The sequence below is a fragment of the Choristoneura fumiferana genome, chromosome 4 (assembly GCF_025370935.1).
Source record: "Choristoneura fumiferana chromosome 4, NRCan_CFum_1, whole genome shotgun sequence".
Lineage (NCBI taxonomy): Eukaryota > Metazoa > Arthropoda > Insecta > Lepidoptera > Tortricidae > Choristoneura > Choristoneura fumiferana.
In genome coordinates, this window is record NC_133475.1 from 11553705 (window position 1) to 11566775 (window position 13071).

At 38.1% G+C, this 13071-nt stretch overlaps 2 protein-coding genes across 2 annotated transcripts; both read right to left on the reverse strand.

Moving 5' to 3' along the window:
• Positions 1–2311: 2311 nt before the first annotated feature.
• On the reverse strand, positions 2312–3299 carry LOC141427135 (retinol dehydrogenase 11-like; the record flags this gene model as incomplete). The annotated part of the gene is made up of 1 exon (XM_074086371.1): positions 2312–3299. A coding segment is annotated over one exon (849 nt), but the record flags the coding sequence as incomplete, so codon positions are not given.
• Positions 3300–4117: 818 nt separating this feature from the next.
• Positions 4118–6108, reverse strand: LOC141427056 (retinol dehydrogenase 14-like). Its single transcript, XM_074086287.1, has one exon. The coding sequence runs from the start codon at positions 5861–5863 to the stop codon at positions 4922–4924; it is 942 nt and encodes a 313-aa protein (XP_073942388.1). The 5' UTR covers positions 5864–6108; the 3' UTR covers positions 4118–4921.
• Positions 6109–13071: the final 6963 nt, after the last annotated feature.

Consider the following 13071-nt stretch of genomic DNA (forward strand, 5'->3'; position numbering starts at 1 on the left):
TTGACATAGGTACAGATAAACAGTTTCTAACCCGGATCACCACATTGGATAATTTTTATCCCGAGGAAAGGATATTTCTCGTGGGATAGCAATAAAAGAATTCTTTGCAGACGAAATCGCGGGCAATAGTTAAGTGTTTGTTTTTGTGCGTGTGTTTCAAAACTACAGTGGTGCGAAGCTGGGAATGCGTTAGTTACTTATATTTGGTGAAAAAATTCTAACTGGTAGTGAAAATGGCATCAAAATGTAATGGCTGGTGTTGAGAAGTTCACGGATATAACGACAGACAGACGCGAGAAGCGACTTTGTTGTAAGTATATTATTTACAAATCCGGCGTTTTCAACCTTTTGGTTTTAACGGCATAGGTACTTTTCATTCATCAAAGTTTCACGGTACACTAGTAAAAAATAGCTAAGTGCGAGTCGGACTGGCGCGTAGAGGGTTCTACCAGCCCCGCCATTCCGTCCGCTCCGTTACTATGGTATTGTTATGACAACGCGAATCGCACACGCCACGCACCAGTTGTTAAAATAGCTATTCATGATTTCTATGTACATAGCATACACCTTGCGGCAGTCGCGTCACACCTGAAAGTAGGTAAGTATACGCGGCACACACACTGCTGGGCTACTACGAAACTCGAAACTCAAAGTTCGTGTCGTGCGGTCCCTCTGACACTTACACTATTTAATACGAGAGCGAGAGGGACCGCACGACACGAACTTCGAGTTTCGAGTTGCGTAGTAGCCCTGCTGAAGTCTACAATTCCTTGGAGTTGCGAAAAACTTGGTTTCCAAGTCCACGGAATCGTATTTTTTGAATTTCTACAAAACCCCTCAAAATCGAAATCTAAATAGTGCTAGCGGTATCTGTCTACACCCCGAAATTCAGTAAAAAGCTGCAAGTGGTGTTAAAAACATGAAAATCGGAACGATTGATCTGTAGGCCATAAGCATCAATTTGAGCCGTAGCACGAAAAAAAAAATAAAAAGCATAGGAGTTATGACGTAATTTTTTTGTATGGGAAACATTTTTTGTTTTTCTGAAACCTATCGTGTGTGGTATCTAATGAAAAGGTTTACTAAGCCGATTCTAAAATATATGACATCATTATATTTCAGTCACTTGTTTTAAATTAAAATAAAAATAATTTTCAAAACATACCAAGTTTGAGCTCCTCCAGATATGACAAGGTTGAATCATTATTTGTAAAATATATCTAAAATGATATGTAATAGCCTCATATCCAACCACAAGAAAGCAATTTTGAAAATATTTACAGATTGGCGCACAAGGCACTTTATTGCGTCTGCATATGCACGATCTCCTTTGGCAGTCTGTAGCACACCCACATCTCATTTTGTAATATTAAAAAATAATATAAACCGGCCAAGAGCGTAACGAACACGCCCGAAATAGGGTTCCGTAGCCATTACGAAAAAATTAAGTAATATATTTTTCTAAGGATTTCGTATTTTGTACGGAATATTCCAAGTTTAGGTATATTTTATACCTTAGGCTGCTATTTACTCTTAAACTACTGATAATTCTTAAGAAACCTTAACCGTTATAGTTTTCCTTGTAACTTTGGTATACTTACTACCATCCTGTTTTTTTTTTATTACAGCTTTCGAGCATTGATAGTCCCTGAGCAAAACCGCGGACGGAGAGACAGACAGACAGACAGACATGGCGAAACTATAAGGGTTCCGTTTTTGCCATTTTAGCTACAAAACCCTAAAAATACTAAATGCAAATATATTTCAAATTGTTTTCTGGGGGTTGGATATGAGGCTATTTTTATTACAAACATACAAACACACTTTCGCATTTATAATATAAGTATGGATGCGTGTTTATGCAGTTTCCTAACCTCCACACTCTAAGAATACGCACAAATCACACAAACCCATCTATCACCGCCACCACACTACACTGACGCCTTTCAAACTCAACCAGAGCACATCTCAGCAAGGCTACTACGAAACTCGTAACTCGAAGTTCGTGTCGTGCGGTCCCTCTCGCTCTCGTATCAAACAGTGTAAGTGTCAGAGGGACCGCACGACACGAACTTCGAGTTTCGAGTTTCGGAGTAGCCCTGCAGAGCAACACATCCGTACCTACACATCACAGATATGAACATCGCACAATCCGCTGTAAACGCATTTTTTGCTCTCGTCTCAATTACTTCAGGGCCAATTTCCTTATAACGGTACTTACTGCGAGTATATTCTAAATCTTCAAAAAATTATTTAGAACCCATTTTCTACATTCCATCATTCCAGTAAAATAAAATAAATTTGTAATATTGCTTTAATTCAATCTTTCTATATTATTCTATTACAGGTTGTTTAATTATTTTATTTCGAATGATTTGGTAAATTCGATACACTATTTGCAAAGCCGGCAATTGGCACACAATTTGATGCACAGTCCACGCACAATTTACCTACTTCAATTTAACAAGCCTCTCCGATATATCCCAGAGTTTTCGGGCCTTTTCCGTGTCCTGAGCTTCTTGTGAGCTTTTTGCTTCGCGACAGTCTACAAAATACCGGCCGCTAGTCGAAGCTACCTCGGGTGCCACGGCTAGATAAATAGTCGTCTGAGCGCCTTCCCTAGGGCTTTTTAAGAAAACCTTTGCGAGTGGTAAAGCATGCTTAAGCAACGGTACTGATGTAAGTATATCAGTCTCAACAACTCCAGGATGCAAAGAATTAGCGGTGACACCGGTCCCTTTCAGACGACAAGCCAACTCGATCGTCATCAAAACGTTGCACAGTTTAGAAGCGCAGTATACATTTGGCCTTTTGAATGTCTCTTCTGTGTCTTTCTCTGCATTTAAATTGTTCAAATCGACAGTCCCACGTTTATGAGCCATTGACGAAACATTAACTATACGGCTAGGCTCTGATGATTTCAGTTTCGGAAGAAGCAAATTGGTCAGCAGAAAAGGTCCGAAATGATTACTTTGCATTCCCAGTAGAAGACCATCTTCTGTTTTTTCGTTGAACTCTGAACCGTAAATGCCAGCGTTATTGATCAGCACGTCCAGTCGTCCTTCATTCTTGATAACATCATCAGCAAAATTTCGTACAGACTGCAAAGAAGCAAGATCCAAATGTCGGTAATGCACGTTCTGGTTTCCGGTTGCTTCGATGATTTTATCCCTCGCAGCAATCCCTCGACCTTCACTCCTGCACGCTAGTAATACCCGCGCTCCTCGATCAGCTAGATCTTTAGCAGTTTCAAATCCAATACCAGTATTCCCACCAGTTATTATATAGACGCGAGTCTCACGTCAGCGCACCGCTATGTACTGTCACCAGCAAATATATCTTGATACAACAAAGCGTGCATAAATATCAGATACGACTCTATTTCTAGGGCCGATAGGACGCGTCAGATAATTTTGCACGCTCTGCTGTGGTAGATATCATTGCAGATGATTGTACCTAATCGAAAAAGTGTTATGTCACTCCTGGCTACTTTAGATTAAGTATATCTTGACGGTAACTTTATCAGAGTTGTGAAACGATGATATTTCATTGTTTTCTTTAGGTACAGTCGAGTTCATAAACTTGTGAGCAATAATTTGATCAAAAATATCTAAACACGCTTTCACGCCGTTATAACAATAGAGTCGTGTTGAGATATTTTTGATAAAATTTTTGCTACCAAGTTTATGAACTCTGTACATCTGCTTATTCATATTAGGTATGTTAAAATTGCGAATTTGTCAAAACTCAAGGCCACAAGAACCTTATGCGGGAGGCCTAATGAACGTCCTACGGCTAATAAGTATAATGATGGTGATGACGATGACGTGAAAAACCTCAATTCTAATTAAATTATCAGCTTTAATTAGAGTCAAGGTTTTTGTAGTCTTGAGCTTTGGTTGAGTAATGGTATAAAAACAAATATTCTAATGGAAACAACTGAACTGACCGTATCTAGTAAAAAAAAAAACCTTTGCTGAATTTGATTTCGTGAATAACCTTTAAAAGATGAGAAACCACTTATTTTAAAGTTTTTTGAAACGGTAAGCACTAAGATTTTGTTGGAATGAAGATACCATTTAGAAAAAACGTTTATTTATATAAATAGCTACGAAGTAAAATTTAACTAAAAATTAATTTAATTAAAAGTAAAATAAAACTGAACTATAACTAGAAAAAAATTGTAAAAGGATCCTCCCGTGGCATGGACCCAAAGATGCTGGCAGCATTTCCTCGCTGTATAGCAATGCTGATACGTTGTGCGAGGAAGCTGCCAGATCTTCTGTCCCCTGTGGTATCCGAAAGTCGTTTTGATAATTCTTTATAAAGGATTTTTGCGCTGGACCCCCACAGACCTAAGGTCTCAACCCCGAATGGGACAAAGTTGTATTCAGGGCCGAGACCTTTGTATTTGTTTACCTTCAATTTTTCCGCCGCCTCTGCTGCTGCACCAGCTTGATTAAGTGTTCCGCGGACGTGGGAGGGAGCTAGTGTGTCTACGCAAGTAGCTTCCCCAGAAATACTAATGCGATTATTCATAGTTAAGCCGGATTTAGACTAGCAAAAAAAACGTGCAAGTTGCATTACATTGCGGCTCTCGATTGACCACTTCAAACTCGTTGGCTTTACGGCCTTGCAATGTATTCCAACTTGCACGATTTTTCTTGCTAGTCTAAACCCGCGGCTTTAGATAATTTATTAACTAACAATTAAGTAGTAGTTATGTCATCCAACCAGTTTGTCAAATACATCCAGGCTTGTTACATATTAATATTCTGTTCTTATTATGATGTGTAAAATACTCGTAGTCACAGATGATCTCATAAAAATACAAAAATAAAATTAAAAACGTTATACAACCGTTTTGGCCCGCGACCACCACCGTTTAATTTAATCTTTACAATTTTAAACATAATACCTACTATAATTTAACAAGCTTCTCTGATATATCCCAGAGCTTGCGAGCCAGGTTTACATCCTGGCCGAACTGACTGGGTTTTCTTTCTCGGCAGTCACTAAAGTACCGACCACTCGTCGTCGAGAGTTCTGGAGCAACGGCACAATAAATTGTCGTTTGTGCACCTTCCCACGGTGTTTTATAGAACAATAACATCATTGGTGTCATTAGGATTTTGATAAGAGGTACTGAGTGAAGGATATCTGTGTGTACGGCCCCAGGATCTAAGCTATTAACAGTAACGCCAGTGCCTTCTAATCTCCGTGCCAGTTCAGCAGCCATCAAAACATTACAGAGCTTAGAATTGCTGTAAGAACTTAAGCTCGCAGATTTCTTTGCATCTTTTTCCTTGTTAAGATTGTTAAAATCTATCTCTCCGTGCTTATGTAGCGACGACGAAACATTGATGATACGACTTGGAGCTGATGATTTCAGTAAGGGCAGCAGTAAATTTGTGAGCAAGAACGGTCCGAAGTGATTGATCTGCATTTCAAATAAGAGTCCGTCTTCAGTAATTATATATGGCGACCCGCAGACTCCAGCATTGTTGATGAGAATGTCGAGCCGTTGTTCTGTCTTAAGGATGTTGTCGGCGAACGCCCTGACTGAGGCCAGGGACGCGAGGTCCAGGTGTCGGTAGTGCACGTCGCGGTTGCCTGTGGCCTCGATCAGCTTGTCCCGCGCCCCGGCTCCGCGGCCTTCGTCCCTGCACGCTAGGAGCACCCGCGCTCCTCGCTCCGCCAAGTCCTTTGCTGTCTCGTATCCAATGCCTGCATTCCCACCCGTAACAATCACAACTTTCCCAACTAAATGCCGACTGGTTTTACATGTAGCAGTTGTTATCTTGTTGTAAGCCCAGGCGCCCGTTATAGCGAGCGAAATTAACAACGATAAAATTATAAACATCGTGCTTACCCGGTGATTGATAATGTACTAAAAAATTCGACACTGTTGTCACTCATAAACTACAATCTTCGTAGGTAGCGTTTATATGTAGTTACTAATTGTTAATAACTCATTTTATATTAAACAGCAGAGAACACTACGCATAGGAACACTACGCTATGACACAATTTTTACAAATGGTGGCACCTAATGACGTGGTAGCATGACGAAATAGTGGTTCTTTATTGAGTTTTACATATTTAAACTGTATACAGTGCGAAGATTTATCAAGTTTTCAACAAACAAAGCTTTATCAGGCTTCGCACTGTACATTTCAGGAGTTATAATATTACCTATAACATTTAAAATAGAGTACGAAAGTAGGACAATATAAGTGTAAAAATATTTAGACAAATTGAAATACATAAATTTCCGTGTAATGTAAAAAATGCAGAACTAAAAGTGATAATACCTACGTTATAATCTTATCAAACCTCGTGATTAAAGTCCTTGATATGTAATACAAACAAAGTTATAACACATTGATACGTTTTCTGGGTATTAAAATAAATTCAAAAGCAAAGAGAGTCTTCGTCGTTTGTCAATCAGTCAGAGTCTGCATCTATCAACACACAGCCGTATTAATAACCACCGTTTACTCCCCAAACTCCCCTATTGTGACGTCATTACGAAAAACTGGGGTCTAGTCATTATAAATATTTACTTTAATTACAATACAAGGGTTTAAAACGGTAAAAGCTGGAGGTAATCCTAACCTAACCAACAAACAGTTGGAAAACCCCCGACTTTGTCACTTCAAAGTTCAATATCTCAAAAACAGCTGAACCGAGTTTGACAGACAGACAGATACACACACAGACACACATAGCGGTCAAAGTTATAAAACCCCTCTTTTTGCATCGGGGGTTAAAAATAAAATATCGCATGGTCATAAAATCATTTAAAAAAAACACTTCAGTGAATATATTATTATACTATTTTTAGTTAGGTCGATACAGATAATATATTTAAAGTAAATATCGGATAAAACTCAACGAGATACTTTTTTTTAATGTCAGTATTTTTGTGTGTGTATGTGTTTGTATGTGTAGGTATGCCTAATAGTACCAAAGTTATGAGCTGGAGTTTTTTATATTTATTAAAAATTGATCTTTGTCTGTTGTTTTTCACAAGTCATGATTTGGTAAGAAGATTCTTTATAAAAGTAATTTTGTTAATCACCTGTTTTTTTTTACTTGTCTGAATTTAAAACCTTTGTGCAATTATGAATTGTTACATGAATAGTATGGTGGTATTTGTATGTATTTGGAAGCTGGGGTGGCCTAGTGGTTTGACGTATGGCTTCTTAAACAGGATCGTGGGTTCAAACCTCGGCTTGCACCTCTGAGTTTTTCGAAATTCATGTGATCCGCTACTATTGATGCTGACTGTACATAAAATCGTATGGTTAGGTTAACATGGTAGTGATTCTCCTTGACGACTTTCTTGGGAAAATAGTATGCTGGAGCCCGGAGTTCGTATGCACATGAAATAAATAATTGCTTATCTATTTATTCTCATCATTTATATTATTTTGTATAGGTACATCAATTAAATTATTTCAATACAAATAAATAAATATTTAGCAAAACTAGTACTGCAGATAATTCGAAAATATACATTACTTTTTTTCCTCTAATGCGAGACAAATAAATATCATGGGACACTTGACACCCATTGACCTAGTCCCAAACTAAGCAAAGCTTGTACTATGGACACTAGGCAACGGATAAACATACTTATATAGATAAATATATACTTAAATACATATTAAACACCTAAGACCCGAGAAAAAACATTCGTATTATCCATACAAATATCTGCCCCGGCCGGGATTCGAACCCGGGACCTCAAGCTTCGTAGTCAGGTTCTAACCACTAGGCTATCTGGTCGTCGAATAAATTCTTCTAGGTACAAAAATACTGGGCACGTATCTAAATATCGAAAGTTTTTATATCTATAGTTAAAAAGTCGACGGTCAAAATATCGAAAGTTAAAATATCGAACGATCTAAATATCGACTATCATTATATTGACGTGATTGACTTCATGGGTGTAGGTGGGTATACAGCAGCTTTTCACGATTTTGTCCTTCACTAAAAAGCTCTTAGTAATTGCAAATCAATTCTTAACAACTTAGATATGCGCACCCGAACTTGAAACCACGAGGGCTGCTTTAGAGACCATAGTTGGAACAACTATGCTACCATGTCTTGATTATTTTAGGTACTAGAATACGTAGACTCCAAATTGCGCAAGACCTTAAAGGTGACGTTACATGCATCAGACGTGAACTATTGGCTGCTATTTAGAATCACGATTTTACATCGGTAAATTGCCACTCGCCGAGTTACGAGCGAAAGTTTAACAATAATAACACTTTAACAGCCCCGTAAAGCCAGCCCTCGCGTTCGCAGTTTACCGCTTGCCCGATTATCTGACGGCTAATTAGGCAAGCACACCTTAATTAGGCTTTTATACTCCACTGAGTTATTCATCGTTTTTGAAGGAGTTTTTTATTATCGCCCCTGAAATGAAGACGGAAATTAATTAGCGACGACGTCGAAGATCTTCGTTCTTGCAACGTGAACGTTAGAAAATAGCGTTGAGTAGATACTCAACAATTTTAATATTACTTAATTAATTAAAAATCTGATAGGAATACCTAATCAGCTCACTATTGTCTTAATTTTTTGTGTTTTGCCGTCGCAATACCTTGGCTCTTCAAAATAAATTCAAATAATCACCTGCTACCGCTAGTGCTAGACTGATTAAAAAAAACTCTTAAGACATGACGATAAACAAATCTCAGTTAATTATGTAACTTTGCGTGTCTGCAAAAAAAAAGTATAATAGCGATTTACGCGTACAAATTACTTAATAAACTTCTGTGATTTATGGGATTTCTAATCATGTGCCATTTAAACAAAGAAAACTAAAAAAAATAGTTAAAAATTACAGTTTTTTCCAAAAAAGAGACCTCATTTTCATACAGTGCAATTGTGTACGACTGCGATGGTACTTACTGGCTATACGACTACAAAGTTTTGTGTCTTCTTGCTTATTAATTAGTGCACGCAACACTTAGTTAACGATGCTTAAAGACAAAGTTTATGTCCCTACAATATTTGAAGAGCACCCTCGATTTCATTAGGATCCAATCATGACATCCTACGATTTGGTATTTGGTACAATTGAAGGCATTTTTATACGAACGAAAAAAAATATTAAATATCAAATGGGTTCATAATTTAAATGACGGAGTTCTGAGGTAACAAACATAAAAAAACAACCGAATTGATAACCTCCCCCTTAATTTTGAAGTCGGTTAAAAAGAGTTTGCCCCCAACTACTCTACGCTTTTAATCAAATTTAAAACTAGGTTTAACTTTTCGACGTCGAACCTTACCAGGATTAACATCATGTTCCTTTTGCTTCCGCCTGAGGGTAACTTGCTTATTATCGCTATATTTACGTAACAAAATTAAGGTGATGTTCAGAATCGCACGATTCCCTCCCTGGGCTCTCGTTGTAATGAGGTCGTTTGATGTGATCTGATGCGACAAATTACGGGCCTTTAAATGGAAGCGGAGACCTCTTCAACGCCTCAGACGTTAGTAAAACGTCAAACAGTAAACTCCAGTTAATACAGTTCCAGTCTCAAAGGAAATTTAACACATGTACATAATAATTGGCACTTTAAACAACTATCGACCTAGTTTAAATGACTATGGAGTGCCGACGCGGTTGGGATATTCCAGCGTCTGCAGGCGGTCAAAAATGGTTTTGGCAGCGTTAAATTAAAAAACATAAGAGGAGGACCGTTGTACGAGTAGTAACGTGTCCGTATAGATTAGTCAACGTTCCATATTCGAAAAATGACTGCAGGCCTATATCAATTCTGTGCACCACTACATACAACAAGTCAGGTTTTTAAGTTTTTTACCTATAGCACGACATACATATATAGGTAAGGAGTATATAGGTAGGAGTATATGGGTAGCAACCTGTCACTATTGTACCGTTTTTGTCAAAAAACCTAAAATTGCTAAGAGTGGCTCCGAAGCGGTCGTTCGTGGTTCGTTTCGTGTGCTCTGCCTACCCCATTTGGGAATACAGGCGTGATGTTTGTTTTGTGTGTGTGTGCGTTCGTGCGTGCGTGCGTTTGTATGTGTGTACATACATATCTAAATGGTTGTTAAACGTAAAGCTTAGTTATCGTCGCAGGCTACGTCCTACTAATGGGCACAGCACAGGCCTCCTATCAGAATGCGAGGGCTTGGGCCGTAGTCCCCACGCGGACCCAAGATTGGGAATTTAAGAAACACCACTGATTTGCTTCGCAAGTTTTGTGCAGGTTTATTTTTTCCTCCAATTCAGCTCGTGGTAAATTCCAAATGTAATTTCGATGCGAGGGTAGGCTTGTAACCACGATCCTGCTTGTGAGGCCACAGGCCAAACCACTTGACCACCACGGCTTTTATTTATTACTTAACTATACTATACGATGGTTTATACTCGGTTTATAGTCAATGAAAATGGTGTCCCTATATTTATATTAAATTACAGTGATTATAGGTTCATTTGGCGATTACTTTATTCACGTCCTTTTTCTTGGTCTTCCATTAATTTAGGATGCCATGTTATTTGAAAAAAAAAACCTTCTGATTTAGTGTTTCGATCGGAGTAGTAAAATTACGGGTGTGTTTTTTTTACCATTTGGCGGGTTCGATTCCCGCAATTCGAGACAGGCAATTATTCAAAAATCTTTGAGTGCAGTTAAAATTGTATTAAAAATTAAAAGAAAGTCTCCTTTCAGTAAATTGTCTATCTACAATATCTAAGGTACTTCCCCTCCATGTAGCATAGCCGTGGGACGCCCTGTTAGTGCATGCGTACTACAATGGACTACGAGTAACAGAAGTATACCTAGAGCCATCCACGAAGACGCGTGATTTTGTCAAAATTAGCCATTAATGACATTGTAATAAGAACCACGGCACGCGTCATCGTGAATGACTCTACATATAAGAGTACTCATCGTGAATACCGGTGTATTCACATATCGTCACTGCTTTTAAATAAGCTCGTACCTCAGAATCGACGATTTTCCTGAGTGAATTTTATGAACATTAATTTCAAGGGTCAATTTTGCTGACGTATTGTTTTGAGATACGATATTAGGTACAAAATAGTGACGAATGTGTCTGTGTTTTCATATAATTACTGTCTTCAAATTGATTTATGTTGTGACATGAACTAAATAGTTTTATCCCATTGATGAAGACAATTATGCTAAATCACGCCGGTTATTATGCATGGATTACGAGCTAATTACAGTTAGGAAACCTCTTTGGGGCCTCTATTCTGGTATCCATAAATACAACATTTTCTCGCTGCAAAATGTCACTTTGGTATGTTTTTAAACATAACTCGCACGACAATTTGATCTCGAGCGACATAAGAATAAGGACTTAATGAGACTTGTTAATTCAAGACTTGTTACTTTATGTTCTTGAAGTTAATCGACGTACGATAAGACATAAGAGGAAATAGGTATCTAAGTATACTTATCATATCGTTCATCTCTATTTACGACGTGCTTGACACGCAAACTTAAGAGTGGACGAAGTCATATATAGGACTTAATTGATTTGTCTGTCTTAAAAAAACATTCGTAACAGAGATTTTATCTTGCCGCCATTACTGTTAGCATTTTGTTTGTTGTTTTTTGCCCATGTGTTGTTGTTTAAAGTTTATAAAAAATAATTTATTTATTACATTAGTTTAACACCTATGGATATAATCCATAGCCCTCTCGTTCTGAGAGGAGGCATGTGCCCAGCAGTGGGACGTACATATATAGGCTGGGATGAAGATTAGTTTAACACCTATGGATATAATTTTACTGGTAGAACAACTGACGTATGCAATGCAGGTAAATTGTCATCGGTTTCTGAACCCATTTAAGAGTAATTATAATGCGTGTGTAGATAAAATAATGCATGCAACTGTACGTAATTAAGCCTTAAAACACTCATGCATGTGATCCCTTGTGTGACCACACTCGTGTTTTAAGGGCCCTTGTTACGTAACAGTTGCATGAAATACTATTATAGTTCTAAGTCCAAAAACTAGGTGTTTCGTCGGAAGATTTGATAGGAAGACGTTGCGTTGACGCATTACACTGAACATCGAAGTTAAAAGACATCTTAAAGGGTAGTTCATAAAGGCCCTAATAAACATACTTTCATAATGTTTTACGCAATGTACCTATCACTACGTAATCACTGCTTTATTTTTATTCAAAACGTCGCATATGCGGACGTGACGTTGCTCAAAAAAATTATTAATTACGATTTGGTACTAAAGATTTATTGCAATATCACTTCACACCATTAAAACAAACATCTTGGTTTGGTTGTTGTTTATGTTTGTATATTACACACTGTATATTGTAACTTAAATAAATAAATAAACTAAAAAAAAGAATACACGGAACTTGCCTAACTATTGACTGAAATATAGGAAATATAATTTGAGAACCCCGTGTGTTGAATCATAAGTCGTGCCGTGGGTGTCGTAAGAGGCAGTACGGGCCCATATGTATGACAGTGGGCAGCACAGCAGCGCACTCTAACGTTAACTAAGAACCTCAAAGTTTAGCATTGCAGTGTAGCAGCAAGGGAAACCACTACATTGTTCGATGGGTCCTGAAGGTTCGATACCAATCTTGAGCCGTTGACCACGATCATCAAGAATATAGCGACTTTGAAGAAGAAAAGTTCAAAACGAGGGCCAGAAGAAGAATAATAATGCTAGGCTTTATAGAAGTTACACAAGGAAGCAGAATTGCTCGTTTAAAGGTATTGGATTAGATAACTAATAAAGAGTTTTTCTAGTCTTCACCAGGAAAAAAACTTTATGAGATTGCTTCGTGTCCTCGTGCCAAAAACCCCCTTTCTCAAGATCGCGTTCTGGTATATAATTGAAATTAATATCTGAATAAAAACTTATAGCTTGTTGGTTTCTTAAGCGGCGATTACACAGAATCGTTCACCTAATGCGGTCGCCGAACTTGTTTCAAACTACTTAGGCCAACGAACGTCATCTTATGCTACCGTGTTCTTTACACTTTTGCGGTCGCCGCATGCAGCATGCGGCGGACG

Coding starts and splice junctions, on each gene's coding strand:
- LOC141427056 (XM_074086287.1), bottom strand. CDS start 5,863: ATGTTTATAATTTTATCGTTGTTAATTTCGCTCGCTATAACGGGCGCC.